The following is a 23180-nucleotide window of genomic DNA, read 5'->3' as shown; positions in this document are numbered from 1 at the left end:
CAGTGAGCTCATTTGTACAAAACCACATCTTCATCGTCATGTAAAACATAGATATGGTATGAAGTCGGGTGTTTGTTTTTGTGGTGGATGAAAAAATGTGCCAGTATTTAGAAGTTGAGTGCACAGATGAGGGCGACGCCCCGTTTGATCCAGTGTCTCTGGCTGTGATCTGTCGCCAGCTCCACCGCCATCACATAGTTGGTGGAATGACCGGTCGTGGACAAAGTCCCTAGAAGCACACAAAGCGGTTCGGTGTCACCAAGACATTTGCATTTTTTTCCATCACGTCAAGTGTTCCTGAGCCACACAAGGTGTTGGCTACCGTGCTGCTGTGGATGGAAAATACAGAGCTGCACTTTAAGACGCTTCGTGAAACGAGACACTAACTGGAGGCTATTTTGGGTGAGTAATAAAACCACCAAAAGGAGATACACACAAACACTAGAGCAAGCAGCCCGACACCTAGTCCCACTGAAAACCAGGGTTATTACACCTGGAAAAAAATGGCACAATAAAAAACTTGTCTGAATTGTAGTATAGCTGTGTAATTACCAGCCCGTGTGAGGGTCTTGTAGATGGGGCAGACGTAGAAGCCAGAGGTTGGAGGTTGGCGGTTGGGTTTGGGGATCAGCCAGAGGGCGGCCATCTCTGTGTAGAGCTCTTTGGGCCTGGACTCGGTGAGTTGACCTGCTTCGTTATCCCAGCGAGCCCCCTCCAGGAATAGACCTTGGATGTAGCAGCCTGTGCTCGGTCTCTCTGTTATCTCGGACGTTGACTTCACTACCTGAGAGAGAAAGGATTACAAAAGAACTTGGGTGAGAAAGTAAATCTTCAAATATTCATACACAGTTGAGTTAAATTGATAAATATGTAGTGCTAAATCTGGAATCAGGGACTCTGGGTTCCTTCTGTGTGGAGTTTGCATGTTCTCCTCGGTACTCTGACTTCCTCCCACAGTCCAAAGACATGCAGGTTAATGGATGACTCTAAATTGCCTGAAGGTGTGAGTGTGAATGCTTATTTGTCTCTAAGTTTCAGCCCTGTGTAAGACTTGCGACCTGTCCAGGGTGGACCATGTCCTCGACCAACGTAAGCTGGGATCGGCTCCAGCCCCCTTGTGACCCCGAATGGGATACGTGGTGATTGATAATGGATGGATGGATGGATCTGAAAAACTTGTGTTTTTAGCTAGCGGGGCAGAAACAATGGCAATGGCACAGACTTGCAGACATACACCAGCTTACTGTCTGACCTCAAAGTCAAATCCAATTGTGTCGATGGAGGTCCTAAAGCGGCGGGCGTGATTCTGGAGGGTTCCGGTGAGAAAAGCCTGGGGGAAAAAGAAGCCGCTAATCCAGAAAACAGGTGGAATGCCATTATCGATCCATCCCTGCAGGAAATTGATCCTCTGAAGCAGGTCCGACACCCAGGAGGCCAGGGGCTTCAGAGACGGGTATGCCTGGAGGGAGAGAGAGACACGTGGCCATCAAAGAGCCATGTAATCTTCAAAAGCAGGGCTTGGAATTATTAGAGCGGCATAAACGATGAACCACATGTTGATCTGATATCCTGTCCACTGAAAACACTCAGAAATGTCCAAGTCTCACCCCTAACTGCATCCAATAAAACACACCTGCCAACAGCATTTTTAAATGTATTCACATCTAACAAGGTCATTGTTTAAAAATACAATTTCTCAGTAGGATTTTGAAAAATGTTGAATTTACAGTGGTTACAACCTCTGAGCAACGCCACTGTCACCCGTTGGTGAACCAGAAGGAGAATAACTGTTGTGGGTGTGTCTTACCTTGGTTTTCCACATATCAGGCACCACGTTGTTGAATAAGCTGTTGGCCATAAGCTCCAATTCTGATGACATCACCACTAAACCCTTCAGAGCCTTCACAATATCACTGAGACTCTGAGAGATGACCGCCAGCAGCTTGTTGTACCTGAAAGACCAAAAGAGACACGGACCAATTACTAGTAGTACTAATGACTTAAACTGGCAATACCTGATCCAGTACAACTCAGTCATCAAGTTGCAAAAAGACAAACACATAGCAATGAAAAGTCACAAAGGGCAGGAAAATATAAAATAAACATTCACTTATTTCCAAATCTGTTCTCAAAGCTGATATAAGTTTGATGTCTTATATTGATTAGATGTAGATTCAAATCTCAATAAGTAATATGTTAATTACTATTAAGTAACTATGGTCAAAACTTCCCAGCCAAAGTTCATAAAAGTAAAATCCAAGGACAAAAAATTGCACAAACAGACAGGAAAAATATTATATATATTATATTATATTTATAAGATCTGGACAACAACACTTAAACCCAAACATTTGAAAAGATTTGACCGCCCCACAGTATAAAAAGGAACATAATATATTAATGGGCTAATGGGACCATTGACTGATAATTTAGCAAACCTCCTTTGGCCTGTTGCTGACATCACCAGTTATAGCAGTTTACACGTATCCAAAATGAAAAAGCTGTTATTAATACAGTATGATTACAAAGCCATGTCATCACGGTGACTGGCTGGGACTTTTGAAGGGTACAATTTCAGCTACTGGATTCCAATAGTGATATTACATCACCGTTGGTTACAGATTGAATGACTATTTTTTAACTTACCACTTGACCAAACTGCAAACTGCTAATTATTGTCGACGGCCGTTTCTTTCTTGAATCTCAAAGAATGACCGAACTGTATCACTATTATGACCTCATGGAAACCTGCAGTGTGGTTTGTTATCTTTTAGCACAGCCCGATGTTACCTGATGACCTCCTGGATGAGCACTGTGTTCATGGACTCTTCATAGAGGACCGGGTACTTTTCCATCACCTCCTGAACGCTGAAAGGCTGAGGAATCTTTTCAACGATGCCTGCCACTATCTCCTCCACTATCTGCAGTAGAGGAAGAGACACACACATTACAGTAAATACCTGACAGGATGCTAAGCACTGCTCAATGAAGTATGTTCAGCTAAAACCTCGTTGAAGGAGGAAATGATGACGTTTTCTGTCGTCCCGCACCTCTGAATCTGCACTGAGCTCATGTACAAACTCAAATACGATGCAAGTCGTACTAAAAGGAATCAAATCATTCGATTTCTGTACCTCCTCCAGGGTTTTGCCCCCAGCAGATGCGGCTCGAGGCTGGAGACGAACCACGGCTCCCAGCAGTGTGAAAGTCTCATTCTGGGCAAAGCTGATGTTGGCGTTGTCATGGAGACCGAAGACCTCGGGTCTATCATTGATGGGCAAACCACGAACGTACGCCAAGTAACCCTAGAGTCAGAATTGCCGGGTCATCAATTAGTTTGATAGTCAGCACGTCATAAGATGATGTTCTTTGATTTATAGAATATATCATTTTCAGTCGTGTCGGTTTTTAAAACTAATCTTATACACAACTTAACAAGTATAGTGAATAGACTTAAATGTAATGATTATTTTCATAAAAGTTTGAGTTTTTTCTGCTTTAAAATAAATTGGTCTTTTTAATGATATGTCATTAAATCACAAAGATATCGTCATGTTTTATAGACTGACACTGTGATTCCTGAACCTTTGAAAATACAGTTTTGGACTATACCAAGTCATGGTGACAAAGGTCAGGTCTAAGTCCTGCGTTGATCTAACCTTGATATCCAGACTCGTGTCTATCTGCCGGTAGACTCCAGATGAAGAGTAGACGTGGTCTTCATTGAGCACAGCTGGACAGTAGAAGTCCTCCAGCACACTGAGCAGACATCGTCTGTCCCAATCATCTGTCACACGGCCGCCATAATTAATCTCCCCCGCAGTGTATTTTAGCACCTGGACAGATGGGGGAAAATAAACTCAAACACACAAATATTCTCTGTCTCAGTTTATACCTAAACTCTCAGCAGATTAAATAAAGCATGTCACAAAAGCAATTAACAGTGAGTAATACAGCTGTGTGTGACGCATGATAAGTTAGGAGGAGAAAGGATCAGTGTGATTGAGCTATTGTTGTTTTAACAGGCTGTTAAATATTGACAGAAGCCTTCTCCCCCCCCCCCCACCTTGTATGGGATGTCCTGGTACTCATCCAGGAACATTTTGAGTTGGCTGATGCAGATGTTCAGGTCGCCGTCGGTGAAGTCGTAGGGGATGTTAAAGCCCAGGGGGCCGAACTTCCTTCGCTCCAGAGCGATTCCGTGGAAGAGACACAGAGACAGGAGCAGAGACTTGAGGTGTGTTGTCTGGAGAGGAGAGGAGAGGAGAGGATAAGTCACAGATACTAGATGCTTTAAAAGGGATCCAAAAGGTGGTACATGTGATGAGCAGGAACAGACTGAACTCTAGGCAGACCTTGGTGGATGAGGAGATAAAATCACTGGTGAGCCTCAGGTAACTTTTCTGTAGATTAGCCTTGATTCCCTTCGGAGGCTCGATGGTCATCTTTGACCCATTTTGGAGAATGGACACTGGGAACTGGTTGCTGGGGAGACTTGTGAGCCACAGACGGAACTCCTTGTGCACCTGTTTGGGGGGGTTGTGAGGCAGTAACGGCATTAATTAACACCGGCAAGGCTTGTCTAACATGCAATACTACAATAGTAGTACAGTACGGCATGTGTGCATACTTGCTGACCTTTACTGGGTTGATGTTTTCAATGAGTCTCTCCAGGGCAGGCATCCAGCTGGGTGCCAGGTGACAGTTTTGAAAGAAGACCCAGTGACCTCTTTCCATAGCAGCGTGCATCAAGATCTCAGCACAGGGGCCCTGAATCAGACAGCAGCAGCAGAATAAAGAGGCAGGTGTGAAGATAACCATGTCAGTTTACCGTGACAATAGGTAACAGTTTCCTAGAAGAGTAGTCTTTCAGAAAGGCTTCAGAGCCCTCGGTTCAATGTAGACAGAAACTGAGGACAGGTGAAGGAACAGCCCCGAGTCTAACTCACATAATTGCAAATAATGTGATAAATACACAGTAACACCTATTAAACAGCCACAGGGGGAGAGCGTTAATGGGAGACATTTGTCTCAGGAGTTATCCTAAAACCTACACATGGTGTTTTTATGGTTATTCTTAGAGCTCATTTATGGTGTCCTGGAATCTAGCATCTGTCAAAGTTGTAGCGTACATTGTCCTTGCCTATGGCCATAAATAGAGAAAACAATTAGCACAGCGGTGGCCATTCTGAAGACAAATGAGAACGGCCTGGTTCTGTGAGAAAGTGTCTTACAGTGCATTTCCCCAGGGTCAGAGAGAGTGTATGCAAGTTTGAGTGAGTGTGGGTGTGAGAGAGAGAGAGAGAGAATTCCCAAGCACCCCCCTGGCCCTGACCTGGCCCTGGCCCAGAGAGATGGCACTCATTTTCTTGGAGAACTGCATGATGTCAGCAAACTTGTAGAGGTCAGCTGCAGGGTCAGTGCCAGGGGACAGGACGAAGATGAGGGGGGTGGAGGGGGATGACTCTGTGAAGACCACGGACAGGTCTGATGTCTGTGGAAAGATGGAGATAGTAGTAGTAACTTGATGCTGTTACATCGTGTAGAGGACAGACATACCGTAACCCATGTTTGCACTGCTGCACACCCAAGCCAAAACAAACTGAACCATTATTGACATTTTAATATTATCACTTCTATGCAACTGTCACAGAGGTACGACTGACTTTGTGTCACTGCATACATATTGGTTTTAACATCATCATTAAGGCAAGAGCGTGACTCTACCTGAGGCTCAATGAAGCGTTGTCCCAGCTGAGCCGAGACAAAGTCCTGCAGGCCTTGAACAAGACAGTCAGCCCTCAGACAGCGCAGGACCAACAGCTTCTGGAATGAGTCCATCTCTGTGTCCAGCTCTCCTGGGAGAGGCTCCCTATAGGCAAACATACACATGCACTCACAGCTTCTTCACGGTACAAATTAAGGAAACGAGTGTGCATTTGTTAACACGGCGGTTATCTATGCATGCCTGTGAGGCTGGTCGCTGTCAAAAATTCTCTTGAAAGCCTGCAGATGTACGATGAAGCTGTCCGCCAGGTTGCTGAAGTTGTCCAGAGCACTGAGGCCCAGGATGTCCTGCCAGGCGCGGTCTGACAGCCAACCCACTGCTGGGTTGGTCAACTCTCGAGTGGTCACCCCTCCAGATAACAGGTAGCGCCACTCAGCCTGCAACACAGATTCATCAAATGTACTTGGATTAACTCAATTTCTGTGTGTGTAGGAGTTCCTACAGGAAATTAAATAAAAGGGAGGGAGGTGCAAAACTCCTCACCATATCGATTTTGTTCTCATTCATCATGATGCGAGCGCACAGCAGAAAGGCGAACATGAGTTTGTGCTTCTCAAACAAGCTGCGGCACACGTTGCTGTATAGGCTGAAGGTAAAGAAGTCATTGATGTTGGAAATTCTCTTCTCCACTGTGTCTGTGAGAAAAACAGAAAATATTTTCACATCTGGTTTCAATGTGATAAACATTCTCGTCATTTTTCCATCTGCACTGACATAACTCTGTGCATAATCTTGCAATCGGAGAGCATGACTGTGGAATTTCTTTCTACCTGCTCTCTCAGAGTTGGCGATGCCAGCCATGAAAATGCCAAGGAACCACTCCAGTGAGTACTGGTACATCGGGTCAACACTGGACAGGTCCGACACGCAGAAGAAGAGGATCTGAGTGTGGACGGCCACCGGCACATACTCCTGACGGGTGGCGTCAATGTCCTGCTCTGTCTGCTCCGCCGCCTTCACTTTGGCCTGCAGGTAAAACCAGCTCGCATTAGAAGACAATCCAACAATAGTAGCTCATGAGTTTGATTGCACATCAAACATCAACAGTATCATATATGAAGCTAAGTTAGCTAGTTATTTAAGAACTTTCTATTAGACCACATAGTATATTAGAGTAAATAGCTCTCCCACGTTGTTACCTTGATCTCTCCAGCTTTGATCTTGGAAGCCGCCAACACTTGGATGAGCTCCTCATTGTCCACAGGGTTCCCCTCCGTGGAGCTCAGTCGAAACAGGATCTCGTCTTCAATTTCTTTCAGCTCTTGTTTCATCTTCGCATTGCTGATGATCAGCTGGTTCTTTGCCTCCTCCAGGTCTGGACGTTCCTCAGCAACCACTTGGCCCAGCAGCTGGTCCTCGAGACCACTGGGAATGCACATTCACACAAACACAGACCAAAAGACCAAGACATCATTGTTAGAATTAAATTAATTTCTGAAATTTATTGTTTTCCCTATCTGATAGATAGTCACAAACTGTTTTTTTAATCTATCCTTCAAAATCCTAACCTCAAAATTTGATTTTGAGTTGTTTAAAGCAGAATATTTTCGACCAATATGTACCAATAATTAACACAAATACACACACTTACTTACTATTGCAAGCGATGCTTGTATAATATTCCAATAATTATACCATTTGTGTATTTCGGATGTAGGTAAGCCAGACTTTTGTGTCTGTGTGAAGTGTATTGAAGAAACTCAGTGAAATCTACAAACGTAGTTTTAAACATTTGTATTTAACTTATATCTGTTTAAAATGTGTGTTACCTGGGTGACAGGGTGAAGTTAATGAGGGTGACTTTGGTGGCGATCTCTGGAGAGTAGTGTGGGTTAGGCAACTTGGTGGTGATGTACATCCTGAATCCTTCTTGGTAAGGAATGACTGAATCCCCAAGCTTCAACAGAATACTGCCTTGGTGCTTATATGTCTAAGAACCAAAAATAAGAGGTAAGCAGACCAGTGGATGGTAGATATTTGCATATAACACTGGATATATATGGATACGTGTGTGTGTGTGTGTGAGTGTGAGTGTGTGTGTGTGTGTATGTATTCACCTGTTGCAACAAGACAGGTTCTAGAGCAGGATCTAACTCCTCTCCTACGTTCTCCAAGAGGCAGGGTTTACCAAAACGAATGGCATTCTCAAGACTGCGGAGGAAGTCCCGGTCACTTAGCTTCATAATCTCCAATCCATTGTCCTGGTCCTGGGTGAGAACAGGAAGCAGGTAAGAGTGAGCAGTGGATTACCTGAGACACTCAGAAGCTTTCCAGCATTTTAAACATCTGCACTGGATACCCCGCTGTGGTTCATGCAGTTTAATTACACATGATGGAATATTCTCAATCTTGATAGGGCTATGTGCGCTGTCTTTTTGTCTCACTTGCACCCTCTGCAGCTATGGTTGGATCAGCACAGTAACAAGAGTCCTCACCATCTTTTTGATCCACTTGTTTGCTTGTCCCTGGGGATCAATGAATAGAGGCCAGCGCAGAGAGTACTGGGTAATCACACCATTCTCCACTGATAGGTTGTCCCTGGGCAAACCTGATATCTATGCATGTAGAAATGACATGTATGATGATGACAACAAAGGTAAATTATAGAAAAAGTCTTAAAGCACACTGAAGTTGGTCTATTAACAATTAAAATCTTAAGAGGAGGTCAGCTGGGTACAGGTTGGTACTGACCTGCCAGTAGCGGATCTTGACTGGATCTCCGAGGGTGTTGATCAGGTTGGGTTCGTCAGTATGTGGAACACTTAGCTCTTTGAAACAATGCAGCCACTCCTCTGCCATGGCTGCCCTGTACTCGCCCTAAAGACAAAAACAATGCCCCATCATGCAAAATATCCAACAGTGCAACACTAATTAGGAATATGAATGGAAATCATGGTAACTATGGTAACCTACTAAAAATGACCATCATGATACTATGGCCAGGGGCCCGAAGTGTTAGGCCTTCACCTAAAAAATGTTACTCAAACAGACTCAAATGACCGCAATAATCAAAACAACTACATAGAGATAAAAAAAGAAGCTGCTAACAAAGTTAGCCTCCATAATTGAGAGAATGCAAGTTTAAGGCACTTCCACCTTGGCTTCACTTTTCATAACCAGAGGTTGCCGCTTGGTATCTATACACATGATATTATGTATCAACACTCACATACTAACTGTCTTACATCCCACTTACAGTGAAGGCTCCCAGGTACGCTACGTATCCTGCAGTCAGAAGCACGTCGCCTGTCACATTATTGACCATGTAATCCAGATGTTGCACTGTTTCCTTCCATCGCACCTTCTCATCTGCCAGTCCGCCTATAAGCTGAGGAAAATCAATGTCATTATACAACGATCGATATTTACAAAGTTAAATATGTTGAGTGTTCTCATCAGACACTGCATTTTGATTTGCCTTGCGATTTGAGAAAACATAATGCCTGTTACAGTACATCCTTCCCTCCCTGGGGATCAGTGAAGTGTATCATCTTAACCCTCCTCCTGACCTTGTCTGCTCGGATGAGTTGGGCCTGGCATAGCTTAAACTTGTTGTCCAGTTGATCTTTCTTCGCAAGACAGTCCTGATACTTGGCCTGCAAAGTTGCAATGCCACCCTCCACGGCTGCCAGCTTTCCCTTGGCATCATCCAGGATGCACTGGGTCGCTGCTAAGTCTTCCTGGGCCTCCTGGAGAGCTTTCTGTGTAAATATTTAAGTGTTTTTATGTTAGGATGACATTCGACAAACATGTAAGGACTGTGATGTGTTACATTTATAACCAATGGCTCAAATGTGAATTTCAGTTCTTACCCTTTTAGGTTCTACACCCTTGGCCACAAAGTGATATATATGCATGGCTCGAACCCACTGGCAAATGGAGGTACAGGCTTTGGAAACCTTGGCAATGGAGTCGGGCTGAAATTCCTCATTATCTATGTAGGGCTGGACTAAATTGATCACGCTATCTGGGATGTTTTCCTGCAGAAATGATCGACAGCAGAAAAGCTGGTATTAACACATCTCCAAGCAGGAAATTACCAATGCAGCATCAGATTGAACATCCTTCACATACAATGAATCCATTAGATATGGGCTCTACCTTATCAAACTTGAAGAGGCTCTCCAGAAACCTGCCAGGGTCTTGTAACATTCCCTTCCCAGGCTCCCAGTAGTCATCAATCCTGGAGCCAGGCTTCTCGCCAGGTACCCTTTTGGGCTTGATGCCCTTCATAATACACACCGCCTCAATAACCAGCTTCACCCCATGGGGAGGTCGCTGCATAGCTCGCACCTATGGGGAAAAAACATTCAGGTTATATTCTATATATAAGCAATCTATTACTGTTTGAACAATATCACCATTCATCATCAACATCCTGGACCTCAGTGACATCATTCTTGTTGAGAGACTTGAGGCTGGCGAGGGCAGCATCCAGCGCTGGCAGAGCCTCATCTAAATCTCTTTGGGCGTCTGCTGCAATGGCTCCTGCAAAATGGGCTTTCTTTGAAGCCTTGGCTTCCTCTGCTTGCACTGAATTCCGGGTCTCCTCTGCAACCACTGTGTCTTTCTGGCAACAGACAGTATAAATCACACTCATGGTCCTTAGGTTATATATTGGTAGTCATACAGACATACATGGGACACATTGGCCCCACTTTTTGTTCCACTATTTCTGAGTTTCTGTATTGTTTTTCCTTACTTTGATGGTCTCCATAGTGACTTCAGTGTCCTTAGCAGCCTCCTCCAAAAGAGGTCTCATCTCCTCCAGCTCCTCCTGCATCTTACTCACATCCTCTGCTGTGCAAAGAAGCTACAGGATGACAGAAAAGGTGCTTATTAAGCAGCATATGTACTTAAATTTAATTTATGTTGTGATTTTTCAAATTGAGTGGCTGACCTTGTCCAGGCCAGTCTTCATGCGCTGGCGGGCCGTGCACAGTTCTTGCTTCTTGCGTCCAATGAGATCCAAGAAGATCTTTAGCAATTCCAGGTAGCTTTTGGGCGTGACATAGTTGTGTCGAGAAAGCTCAGTCAGGTACTGATCACACTTCCTCTTCACCGTCCGGTGGATCTTCACACACATCAATGTCTAGAGGAGGAAATCATTTGGGGAGAGATTGAAAAAATATTTTAGTATCTTAGATTTTTGTAGTTTTTCCACATTTTTCCTATTCATTAAGTCTTATTTTACCAAGATATAAAAATACATTTTCTCTTTGGTTACTCCCAAATTTTTTAACCTATGTTTGTTTTCTCATGACCACTCTTAATTCATAAATCCATGTATACATACATCTCATATTCTCCTCGTCATCATATTGTTGAAGTCAGTGCACTGTGATTTTTCAACTGGCTACATTATCTCAAATAACTGAATGATTTCTCAATTAGTACAATGTAAAATCTATAAATCCCACTGAAACACACACACACACGCACACACACACACACACACACACACACACACACACACACACACACACACACACACACCCCTCCCTCCCTTACCAGTCCCCTCATGGCTGTGGGGCTGGCTTCTAGCTCCGGCAGCTCATTAAGAAATGACGTGGCGACAGCCTGTAGAGCTTCCTCTGGCCAAGCACTGAACCAGTCTATGGTGCAACATGTCACCAGTGACGGAAACTGCCTCAGCCGTGCACGAAAAACCTCCCCAATAGGACTGCACAGGAAGGAAAAGGGAGAAGTGTGAGTAGCAGTAAGGGAGAGAACAAGGATGGATATAAGAAGAAGATTAAAAGTGATTTTCATTTGCTTTTGGCTCAGTGATAAACTCGTACTAAACTTTGTACGACCTCATGCAGAGTACAGTGTGGATGTTGCTGCGGACCCTTCGGATGTAGGCTGCCATAAAGTTGGCTTTAGTTGGTTGTTGGCCCAGCTCTTGCACCACTGGCTTCATGGCGCTCAGGATTTTCTCCTGCTCGTCTGTTGCATACAGGTTGGGAACATCCCCAGAGTTCAAAATGTTGTTGACATCCTCTAGGAATGACTCACTCTTAATCTGGGAGATGAACACAAAGGCAATGATAAGTAAAAGGCTGCATCGTCTTCTGGAGATAACAGAAACACATCACTACTGCAAGTAGTACAAAAGCATTCCAACCACAGAGTTCCAAGGAGGTGATACTATCGCAGGTGATACGATAGTATCATGATATATATATAGTACCTGTGTGTCTACAAAGAGGAAGGTGATCTGCTGGTTTTCAAGGCCGGCCTTCAGCATGATGCTTTTAATATCTTCCCTCCACTCTGTTTGACCGTAGTTCTTAGACAGCTCAATCTGGAAACACTCGTATGCTGACCTGAAGATGGACAAACGCACTGTGAGGACTGGGCCATAAGAGGTCCCTGCATGTTTTAGTACATTAACAGTACATTGTGTATTATTCAACATTAAAAGAATTTCCCGATTTGATGTATAAAACAGCATCTGCATGTACCTGAGCTAACCAAAGGCAACAGACTGTTATATGATGCTATTACATGACTGTATCCTCGTTCTAATTTGGATAGTGTGCTCAAATCAATGGAAACAGCTGTTCATAAGGCGGGACATCAATCCAAAAATGTCTGTATGCTTTGGAAAAAGTTCAGCAGGTAAGCAACAGTAAACATGCAACACCTTGTGTTTCATAAAAGTTAGCCTGTTGACAGTGTGGGAATCTCACATGTATGAGGCCAGCTTAGTGAGTGACTGACGCCCACTCCCACCCACTCCAAGCAGCAGGGCATTGCCCAGAGGCTGTCGCAGGATGCGGCCGATACGGCACACGTGCTCGATGGCATCCATGAAAAGCACCAGCTTCATCTTGGTGGTACTGGTCTGGTTGTAGTCTTCCATGTATTCCTCCATCACTTTTGCCAACTGAATGATGTAACATAGGGGTGAAACAAACCAAGCATGTTGGTAAAGTATACAGTCAAATAGCAGATGAATGAGGGGCACAATGAAATCAATCACAAGTAAAATGCAATTACCCATACGCAAACTGGTCAGCTGTTAAAAACCTCTCACCTCTTCTTTGTCTGCTATCAGTGTATAGACTTTGCGGTCAGGAACCATGAAATCTCCGTAGAAGACAGGTTGGCAGGGCACAGCCTCTTCAAACGTGCAGTCAAACTCCTGGATGCAGTCCTTGAGGAGCCTGTCAAACCAGTCCCTGTCCTCAGCACACACCAAGCGATCTTGGAAAACCCGACAGCTTTCATGGTACCAGAGCTGCAGCAGCTGCAATTTGTCCTGAAATGACCAGTCGCACTAGTTTTATACCGGGCGTTTTGAGACTGAATCCTTCAGACATTTCTCCATAGTTCAAACATATTCATATATGATTATTCTAGGGCAGTATTGCATCTATTGCTGGGGAGGCATAAGTCACACATCACACTGCTGATACTAGTTGCTTCAAAAGAAATGTGATTTGATTATATTTCATAATAGTAACGTGATTATGTCAAATGAATGTGCTTCTGTTGGACCTGACTACCTCTATCATTCCAGCCTCGGCCATGAGGATTCCCTGGAAGACTTTGGACAGGTCTCTGAGGTTGAAGGTGTAATGGGACTTGGCTGGAGTTGGGAGGAGCTGGGAGGTAATGGTGGAGTAGACTTTGATAGTAGCGTCTACAAGAGGCTCATTCAGCGGCTGGATCGCTGGCACAGGCCCTGTTTAAAAATAGCAGGACAGAAGAGGGAAGTGAAAACATGAAGAAATCTATATGTAGGATTTTGAGAAAATACTTTTACAGAGTACACTTCCACAAGTTTGGGTCAACATGTGTTAACTTGTGTTTTGTATCTATATCATAGCTTCACTAACTAATGCTGAGTATTAAATGACACACTTTGCACTCTTTGTCTACTTCCTATCTCTCTGACCCTGACTTACTGCCTGGTTCCTTTTTACTCATATTTCCATCTGAAAGACAACAAAGATTCAGTTAGAAACTGTTGCTAGCTTTTTTTCCCCACACTTTTTTAAAGGTATTATCTACACAACTCACCCATCCAACTGCCCAGAATGGTGGAGAAAATGGTTTTCTTGCTGGCATCTTCCATTTCAGTGAAGGACAGTATGTTGAAGTGGCGTGTGAAGCGCTGAGTGACGGGGTTCCGGCCTCCACCCGGGGGTCCCATGGCACAGGCAAAATTGATGTCCACGATGTGCTTGAATGTCCCTGAGGAGAAAGCAAACAAAGAGAGGCTCAATCCAATTAGACTGCATTCATGAGAAGTAAAAATAACCTTAATCTGTGTTTTAAAACAGTAAAAATGAAAATGTTAGAGACATTCAAACAGTGTATTTTTAGTTAATCTAGATAATAAAGAGTTAACATTGAATAAGGCCTCCAGTAATCTCACCTATGTGTTTCCTGTCATACCAGCCTCCGTGGTCCATCCACTGCCTCAGCAGCTCAATAGGAGGCTGAGCACCGTAGGTCTCCAGCATGGGCATGTTTAGGTCATCAATGAACAAGATGAAGTGCTTCCCTATTGGAGGTCCAAACACACCTTTGCGCCTGACACACAGTCACACACACGTCACTGAAACAGCCGACCACGAATATATTGGTGTAACTTAAATAAACTGGCAACAGTCATACCTTTTATCCAGCTTACTGTCGATGTAATCTTGAGTGTGGTTGGCCGAGGTGCGGGCAGAGAACATGAGGAAGTGTGTGATGTAGTCGGCAGACATGTTCTTCAGCAGTTTGTCTGACATGGTCAGGGTCTTTCCTGTGCCAGCTGGCCCGATGCAGAGCACCTGGATCACACACACACACACACACACACACACACACACACACACACACACACACACACACACACACACACACACACACACAAATCTAGTCTATTTGGTGCTTTTTCAAGGCAATTAACATATTTAAATATTAAAAATGTATTTCTGGATTCTGAATAAGTGGTTCAGAATAAAATGTTCATAAAACATTTACATTATTTGTATGAAGATATGTACTCACAGGTTTCTTATTGGTCAAAAGCATATCCATGAGGAAAGACATTCTCACTGTGTCGGCTGTGGGAACGATGATGTCAGCGTAATTTGTCTCGGGGGTGACTTCAACGCTCTTTGAGTATTTCATCCAGCTGACCCACTGCACCTGGAGCACAGGCAAAAAGATGAATGACTGAAAAGCAGAAATGCATCCGATTGTTTGGGTGGAAGAACAATAGGTTTACTTTGATTTCATCTTCCTCATCGTCTTCAAAGTTACTAATCCCTGCATCGTCCAGCCTGTAGTCATACACCAGGCCCTCCTCAGGGAAGCATAACTCGATCTGAAGGATACATAGATATATGTTAATCAAAAAAACATCCATCAGGAAATAATCCAGCTGGAAAAACAAATTACATTAGAACTATTTTGGTGCCGGGACGCTAAACTGGAGATGCTGATCTGACCTTTTCCTCTGCCATCTTGTTCTTGAGCCAGGCACTGAAGCGCTTACAGCTGTCTGCGTCTCCCGTGGATCCGACGCTCCACACCAGCGAGAAAAAGAACCAGGGCTCAATCAGCTCCTTCACACGGTCCAAGTTCTTATGGGGAGGTGGCATCTCATCCTACGAGACGATAAAGATCAATCAACAAAGTTCACAGGTAAAGCTCTTTGTTTTTGACAGGGTGATGTTGTGTTTGTTGTTTATATACATTTCATGTTCTAAATGGCCGAAATGAGAACATTTATCCTGACAAAGAGAAAAAAATGACCTGCCAAAGTATTTTTTCACCTTTTTTAAGAGAGAAAGCAATTGAGATCATACAAAGAAAACGCATCACTGGATTTTTTTAATGCCTCTCAGGGCTTCCGTACCAAACAGATGGATATGAAAATAATGCAAATTCAAATAATGTTTAAAAGCGTCCCTAAAGCACTCAATATTTACCATACAAAGCCAAAACTCCTATGAGTGTTCTAGTTGCCTCAACAGCATATTTGCTATACAGAAATACATGTCATGGATGATAATCTAACAGGGAAAAGCAGCACACACCTCTCTAATTTCAAAGGGCTTGAAGAAGCAGTTCATAAGTTTAAGGAGACTGCAGGTAAGGTTGCTGTCCAGAGATGTGATGACCTCCTTTACTGACGTGCGGACAAAAGTGAGAGAGTCCTGGGAAAAAGTTTGGAAAAATAAAAACAAAAGGCAGCACATTGTTTATACTTTCATAATCTACTATAATGAAAAGCTTTAAGATTCCCTGCTTGCGTCTCTTGTCTCACCTGCAGGAACCTGGCAAACAGGGAATCCAGTTGCTTTGTGAACGGTGTCAGGGCTTCAGGGACACGCTTCAGCCAACACTCTGTAAAAGGCTTAAGGCCCAGGATACTGGGCTCAAGGTAGACCATCCCACAGCGAGACACTGTGGCCGGAGATGCCACCGCCAAGTCCTGCACCTCGAACATCATGGTCATCACCTGCAAGGGGGAAACTTTAAGATGTCTGAATGCACATGGGACACAACACGGGGACAACAACTGAGACTTAACCTTACATCGGTGAGCTTGATGATTTCCCCAGAGCTAAGGCACAGCTTTTTGTTGTCATCCAGCACAGTGTTCATGTTCTCGATCCACACAGCATCCACTGGCCCATCAAACATGTACCACTTCTTCCCGTTGTCCATGGATACTGCACCTCCACGGATGACGGATGAGAGGATACCGTCTGTCCTGTAAGAGAAAAAACTGTGTTTGTCTCGTAGGAGACTTTTTTGTTGCGTAAAACAAAGCCTCCCTTACCACTCGTGTGTGAGCAAGTCGTACTCCCCGTAGAGCTGTCCCATGGTGATGGACTTGGGATTGAGGACATACATCTGAACCGCCTCATAGACACCACCACTCACTGACAGCTGGCCCTTCAGAGCGGTTATAGCCTCACCTAGTATCTCATAACACTAACACACACACAATAATGTCAACTTTGGAGAACTGGGAATAAAACTGTAATCGATATTTTGACCCATAAAAGACTCACCTTGGTTTTACCTGATCCAGCAGGTCCCACCAACATCAGGCCGTGTCTCACCACAGTGGTCTCATAGAGCTGAATACACTTGCTTATATACCCTGTGATCACCACAACATTGTCAGCTACTCATCCTGAAAATACAGGTACCTGCACGTCTGAAAACATATTCTCTAAACTTCCAGAAACACTCACCGTCCACATCTTTCAGGTTCTTCTTGATGCAGACGTTACGCATGGACTCTTCCAGTGTGCCATAGTTGATTGGCTCCTGTTTTGTCTCCGGAAAGAGATCAGACACGATACCACGGAAGAGCTTCAGGTCGTCCTGTAAGAACTTTGGCACATTGACATCTTGAATGGCTCGCAGACAGATCAACTCCTGGGAGACGGCGAGATTGCAGAAGAATTATATTAATTGGACAAGTCGTTTTTCAAACTCCATACTTTCTCATACTTTATTGCCTTCATGAACAAAGAAAAAAACATGTCTAACCTCATTCATGTCGGGATTTTCTCTCTTCAAGTTTCCAGCAGCTGAGATCACAGTCTTCACAGCTCTCATACCAAAGTCATAATGATCCTTCATATAAATAAGAGCAAGTCAGCACATCTTTGTTTTTCTTATAGAAACACACATCTTTCCACCCTAGGAATGTGTTAACTATGTATCTACATGCTGTATACCAATATTTTATTGTTTAATGCTGTAAAATGTAAGTTTTTTAAAAGTAATGTAACTTCTGTTTAAATTGCTTTTTCAGTATCACATACACCTCCACTTTATTGTATCATTTCGTTTCACCTGTCCAGATGGAAAATTAACTATTGTATAAATCTAGTACAAAGCATTTTCTTTCTTGAGATGAATGCATGTTTTTACATGGTCCCTGCTGTGAATAGATGTAATAATCTAAACTACAGCCACTTCCCTGGACAAATAGTGTATTTTCTTGGTAGATAGAAATGTATTTGAAGATTTAACTGATCCATTCATACATCACCTGAGAGCTAAGCTGCTCAGACGAGAGCTTGAACGTGGTGGTGATCTTCTTGGAGAGGACTTTGGCATCGCTGAAGCCAAATGAGTACAGGGAGATCTCAGCTATCATAGTATAGTCAGGAACCATCATGGCCACAGGACGAAACAGCGCCTGGAGAAGACATCGTCTCCTTTGTTGAGCTTAACCTCAATATCATTCAGGTATTTAACTGATATATTGAAGTTCAAACCTTGAGATTGTCGGGCAGTTCGGTGCGTCCGGCGTAACCAGGATTCATGGTGATGAACACAGCGCAAGAAGGGACAAGAGGGATCTCCGTCCCCTCAAACACAAACCACTCTGCCTAAAAACACAACACACACACAATTACCTTACAGGTACGTATGGGTGGAATGCAGTGGTGGTAAAAATGTATATATTTTTCTTACTTCCTAAGTCTTTACTTTAATTCTTTAAAACGGTACAGTACGGTGCTGAAGCTGACTGACCAACATTCTATATTGGTGACTAATCTGTGCAAAAAACCTGCATATTTTAAGAGATAATCTTGTATAAAAAACATTATTCTGTAGTCAAACCATTGCAAAGACTAGCGATGTATAATATTGAACCGTTTTCTAACTTACTCTGTCATCGTCACTGACAAATATAAGCAACATTTGTCAATACAATCATATTTGATTCTTGATTCAGATATGTGTAACTAAGTAATGTATCAGAACCTATGTTGGATTTTAAATAACAATACTATCTATAGTAATGCTTGTATCTGCAGTTGCTCCAGGAAGTTTAGTTTATTCAACTCAAATATATGAGAAAATATACAATTTAGTTTTAATTTGTTTTTTTTTCTTGAAATGCAATAGAAAAAAAGTACAACATCAATACACAAAATGGATATACTCACTGTATTTATGCACAGTACTTGTACAAAGAGGTAATCTGGGGTTAAGTATCTACCAGCACATGAATCTCTAAGTGAACCAGCCTCTTCTCACCCTTTGCTGTTGGGCCTTTTGTATAGTGGTCATCTGTTGTGCCACCACCGACAACACTTCCACGTCAATACGATTAAACTCATCAAAGCATGCCCAAGCCCCGGAGCTGTAAACAGGAAGTCAGGATTGATGGACGATGTTTGATATTTAACAGCATGCTATCACACTTTATCACCTGCCTCTCACCTGGCCAGCCCTTTGAGAAACTTGCCCATAGCCATGAAGTCAAGCTGATCAGAGCAGTTGAAAACAACCGTCTGGATAGCCAGTGCCTTTCCCAGATCTTTGGTGGTTTCAGTCTTTCCTGTCCCTGCTGGACCTGCGGGAGCTCCTCCAAACTGCAGGTGTAGAGCTCCTGTTAGGGTCAGGTAGCATCTGACAGAGGGAGGAGGTGGTGTATTCAAAAGAGCATATGACAGTCAGAAAACAACAGAGTAGACGACATTATACTTAACTACCTGTCAGTGAGCGGGGTGATGACCAGACGTCCAGAATTACCAAGGTACTCGTATCCATACAGAAACTCTGCGTTCACTGCACGGATGTACAAGTCATCTTTTGCCCAGTAATATCTACAAACAGTATGAGATCAGTATCAATCTCATTCTGCATCCATACTGTAGAATAATAGAATGCAGTGGAGTCTAAAATCAGTAGTGACAGACAAACAGATAACCTGAGCTGGCTGATCCACTCAAAGTCATTGATGCTGGAGACTTTCTGCTGGACCAGGTTGGCTGCAACATCCTTAGCATGGACGTCTATGACGATGAGGGCCGACAGCACAGCTCGTTGCATCTTAGACAGACCTCCTCTCACCAGCTGCACCAAGTCTTCCAGCTTCAGAAACAAAAGGGAACGTCTTAAGAAGGTCAGCATACTGCAGTATGCACAATGTTACTTGTAAACGTGTATATTTTTCACCAGTTATGGATATTTAAATGTTATTTAGTTTGAATAGGGGTCCCATATTCCACACCTGTGTTTGTAGTTGGGGATAAAGGCGTTTGGCCAAGTCTTCCTTCTCCAGGGCCTCCGACACCTCAGCAGTCCAGAAAACCTGACAGCCAGCTATCACCACTTGACCAGGCCAGGATAACACCCACTTCTCACGAGGTTGCTGAGGGATGCACATAAAGATTATACAAAAACTGAACAACTTCAATCTGCCTTGAAATTGTACAAACAAGTGATACAAGAGTAGAAAGCACATCAAAGTGAGAGTTAGTGTCACAGACCTCTGCGTAGACTTTGAGCGAGCGGTCAATGTTATCCCTCAATGTGGTCTTCATAGATTTCTCCACATCCCTTAGCCAGTCCTCCACGTTTCCAGTCGGCCACACCGGCAGAGACAGCTTCACCTCCTCCCCGTCTCCAGAGTACATATGTGTGATCTGAAGATCTGGCTGGAATTTAAGCTGAGAACCAACAAGAGCTTCAGTCTCATGTAGTAAGCATGTTATATTTTTAGTTATATATGAAATCAAAGAAACAACAAACCAATGAAATGTTCTCAAAGCATTTGCGCAAATGCGGTTGTACAGCAGTAGGATCTTTGGTCTGGGAGAGTATCTCCAGGAGCTCATCATCCGACAGGAAGTAAAACCTAAAAAAGTGTGTCAAAGTTTAGCAAATCAGTCCCCATATACTTTGTTTGTTCAAGTTGCGTTCTTTCGTTTTTGATACAAGGTATTGCTAGTTTTTCTTTTCACAGCCACCCCCAACCAAAGGAAGTTTCTTTGGCTGCTCACTGGCAAGTTTGTTCACATCATATGAAAAAAGATCAACGCACCCTAACTCTAGTATTATTATTATTATTATTATTATTATTATTATTATTATTATTATTATCACCACCAGAAAGCCAGGGGAACTTCAGGACACTTTCAGTGAGGCTCACCTTGGGAAGGAGCCTCGTTTTTTCTCCAAGTATTCACTGAGACCCTTCTGTACCTGTTCCAATAGTGCGTTGCACTTTTTCAATTTGGCTAGTAGATGAGAATCTGGACAAAGCTCAATCACCTAAAGAGAAATGCAGAAAGACACATTAACAGTTAACAACAATCAAGCAAGCATTTTTATTAAAACTGCCATAACATTATATATGTTATATATGAATATTATTTTACACTTTTTCTGATTTATCATTCTAAACAATATCCATCCATCCATCCATTGTCTACCGCTTATCCTGTATTCAGGGTCACGGGGTCTAAACAATATCATATTGTGATTTTAAATACCAGTAAAAACTACAATTGTGAAGCCAGGACTCTAAACTGAGAGCCTAGTATAATAATATGTATGATTTAATGCTGTAATGGAAGTGGGATCAAACAATGGGGACTGATTTGAGGCTGCATTTAGTTTATTATAGACTTATTACAGAAAATAAGTCTGAATTTCTGAAAATTTGTTGCCAAAATATCTGCCACATGCATTATCAATACGAAGTACTATGGAAGCTCTGACCTTTTGATTCTTGAAGGCCCGTTTCATGACGGCCCTCCATATTTGATCCATTTGCTGGTATCTTTTCCCCTCCACAGGCAGCTGCTGGATGATATCATCAGAGCCGAAGATGGGTTCCAAGTAGAGCCAGGAATTCTGGCATGTCAGCCACTCCTCCAGCACATCCTGCAACCACCACAAGAGGTCAGTAGCACAACACAAGACACTACACGGCAGTGATAGAAGACCCTAAGCGACCACCAGTGAGTGTGCGTACTTGAGTCAGTCTGAGCTTGCTCTCCCAGGTGTTGATACGGCTCTCGAATATTTTTTTGAAAGGAGAGAAGGACATGCTCTGTGTCATGACGATGTGGTCATCCAGCAATTGTGACACTTCATCTGGGCTCTTCAAGATGTAGGTGCCCGTCTCCTTGTAGGGCAACACATCAAAGTCTACTGATGACCACTCTTGTTCCATCTTTTCCAGGGCCTGAGACAGAAAGTGTGGGGGAAAAAACAGTGAGTAGAGCTTCTAAACAACACAAATCACTACGCTTCTGTTACACCATCATTCTGTAAAAAAAATGTTTAAATAAATCAAAATGTAACTGCTGAAATTCTGTTCAAACGTACCTGTTCAATGGTATACTCTTTCCCAGCCACCTCAGCCACCCGAGCGATGTCATCCACGTGGTTGTGGAGGCCCAGCTCTAGGTAGTGAGTGAAGGTCAGTTTGGCTTTGGGCATAACTTTCATTTGAATGAGTTCTGAAAGCTTCTCCCAGTGGCGGCTCCTCATCACTGGGTTCCTCAGGCTCCGGATCAGAGGAACGTGAGCATAGAAGTCCTCTATCTTGCTGTGGATTGCAGATGCTACCATCAGGCAGTCTGGGGACGTGTCAGACAAAAGTCAAAATGGGCCAAGAAAAATAAAATACATCAGGCATATTAACAATCACATTTTGTCACGTTTGAATGCAGATAGAGGTGTCACCGACCAGGAATGTCCTTGAACTGTTTAATACATTTCTGCATGGTCTTGTGGGCATCTGTAACGTTGCGCTCAAGCTGCTCAGGGTCTATGGAAGACAGGGGGTCATTTAACCAGCTCGCATGCCAACATAGCCATTTAGAGGTGGTGATCCATAGGTCTTTAAAGGGCTGGAAGTCCTGAAGCAGCTTCTGCAGCTGATCATTCTGGAATACATATGTACAATTTCCTTGTCAGAAAAAGCATGACCAATATTATAGTATATATATAGTATATTATTTCCCTGTTTGTTTAGCAGTTCAAAACAAGAGGATATAGTCTGGCATCTCGATTGACAAAATGTATCTAGACATCGTTTGATGGATTCTCTTTCACTTACATTGGTGACAGGAATGCCAAACAGACGTTCTCTGGTGTTGTAGGTCTGAGCCATTGTCTGACACTCCTCAAGCTTCTTGCTTATATGCCTCACCTTGTTGGCCATCACATGGGCCTGGTCAGCGTCAGCATGACCGCTAAACCCAGTAACCAGCATCTATAAAAACAGTTACACACACACTTACTTCTACTGAACCTTACATTTCTAACATTAACTAATAATAAATTATGCTCTAGAGTGGATGACTTTAGAAATGAGAGCTCACAAGCAAAAAAAATACAAATTATAAAGGGATCCGTCCAAACGAGGCTACTCTCCGGAGTCTTGCTCAGCTGACCTGTAGGGAGTCAAGGTCCTTCTGATAGTTGCTCTGGTCGACCAGCTGGATATCATGGAAGCGCTTCTCATCCTCCGCATGCTGGACGGCGACAGCTTCCATCTGGCTGATTATCCTTTGAGGCCACACAATAGCTGTCAACCTGCAGACATGTGAAGCAATCAGTCGACAGTTTCCTCTATTCACTCTAACCACTAAGAAGCCATCAACTC

The 23180-nt window shown here is 43.4% G+C and overlaps 1 protein-coding gene across 1 annotated transcript; it reads right to left on the bottom strand.

The window, feature by feature from the left end:
- Positions 1 to 96: 96 nt before the first annotated feature.
- On the bottom strand, positions 97 to 23090 carry LOC311031069 (dynein axonemal heavy chain 1-like). Its single transcript, XM_084037179.1, has 62 exons — positions 22969 to 23090; positions 22632 to 22787; positions 22260 to 22458; positions 21896 to 22149; positions 21540 to 21752; positions 21284 to 21448; positions 20712 to 20833; positions 20312 to 20417; positions 20050 to 20229; positions 19791 to 19931; positions 19488 to 19651; positions 19270 to 19383; positions 18998 to 19186; positions 18812 to 18917; positions 18043 to 18156; positions 17814 to 17963; positions 17306 to 17392; positions 17005 to 17191; positions 16819 to 16910; positions 16584 to 16738; positions 16337 to 16514; positions 16065 to 16259; positions 15835 to 15954; positions 15244 to 15402; positions 15021 to 15119; positions 14801 to 14941; positions 14420 to 14580; positions 14178 to 14335; positions 13820 to 13993; positions 13303 to 13481; positions 12831 to 13055; positions 12484 to 12680; positions 11982 to 12117; positions 11605 to 11813; positions 11300 to 11471; positions 10689 to 10880; positions 10491 to 10601; positions 10173 to 10358; positions 9890 to 10081; positions 9601 to 9768; positions 9298 to 9489; positions 8985 to 9116; positions 8480 to 8605; positions 8224 to 8343; positions 7846 to 7995; positions 7558 to 7718; positions 6928 to 7153; positions 6559 to 6754; positions 6272 to 6423; positions 5969 to 6165; positions 5728 to 5872; positions 5336 to 5494; positions 4639 to 4770; positions 4356 to 4526; positions 4067 to 4246; positions 3660 to 3836; positions 3135 to 3305; positions 2791 to 2921; positions 1808 to 1952; positions 1253 to 1459; positions 553 to 784; positions 97 to 229 (listed from the first exon to the last, which is right to left on the bottom strand). The coding sequence occupies exons 1-62, from the start codon at positions 23068 to 23070 to the stop codon at positions 108 to 110; spliced, it is 9972 nt and encodes a 3323-aa protein (XP_083893305.1). The 5' UTR covers positions 23071 to 23090; the 3' UTR covers positions 97 to 107.
- Positions 23091 to 23180: the final 90 nt, after the last annotated feature.

The sequence above is a fragment of the Eutrigla gurnardus genome (assembly GCF_963514095.1).
Source record: "Eutrigla gurnardus genome assembly, chromosome: 2".
Lineage (NCBI taxonomy): Eukaryota > Metazoa > Chordata > Actinopteri > Perciformes > Triglidae > Eutrigla > Eutrigla gurnardus.
Note: the sequence above shows the minus strand (reverse complement) of the source record. Positions and strands in the feature narration are given on the sequence as shown.

What these genes read in the sequence shown, in the direction of transcription:
- LOC311031069 (XM_084037179.1), bottom strand. Translation starts at nt 23,070, where the DNA reads ATGGAAGCTGTCGCCGTCCAGCATGCGGAGGATGAGAAGCGCTTCCAT. An exon ending in TGTTTGCCAGGTTCCTGCAG is followed by an intron (nt 15,955 to 16,064) that starts GTGAGACAAGAG and finishes ACTTTTTCCCAG; the next exon opens with GACTCTCTCACTTTTGTCCG. An exon ending in GCCTCTTCAAGTTTGATAAG is followed by an intron (nt 9,769 to 9,889) that starts GTAGAGCCCATA and finishes TCATTTCTGCAG; the next exon opens with GAAAACATCCCAGATAGCGT.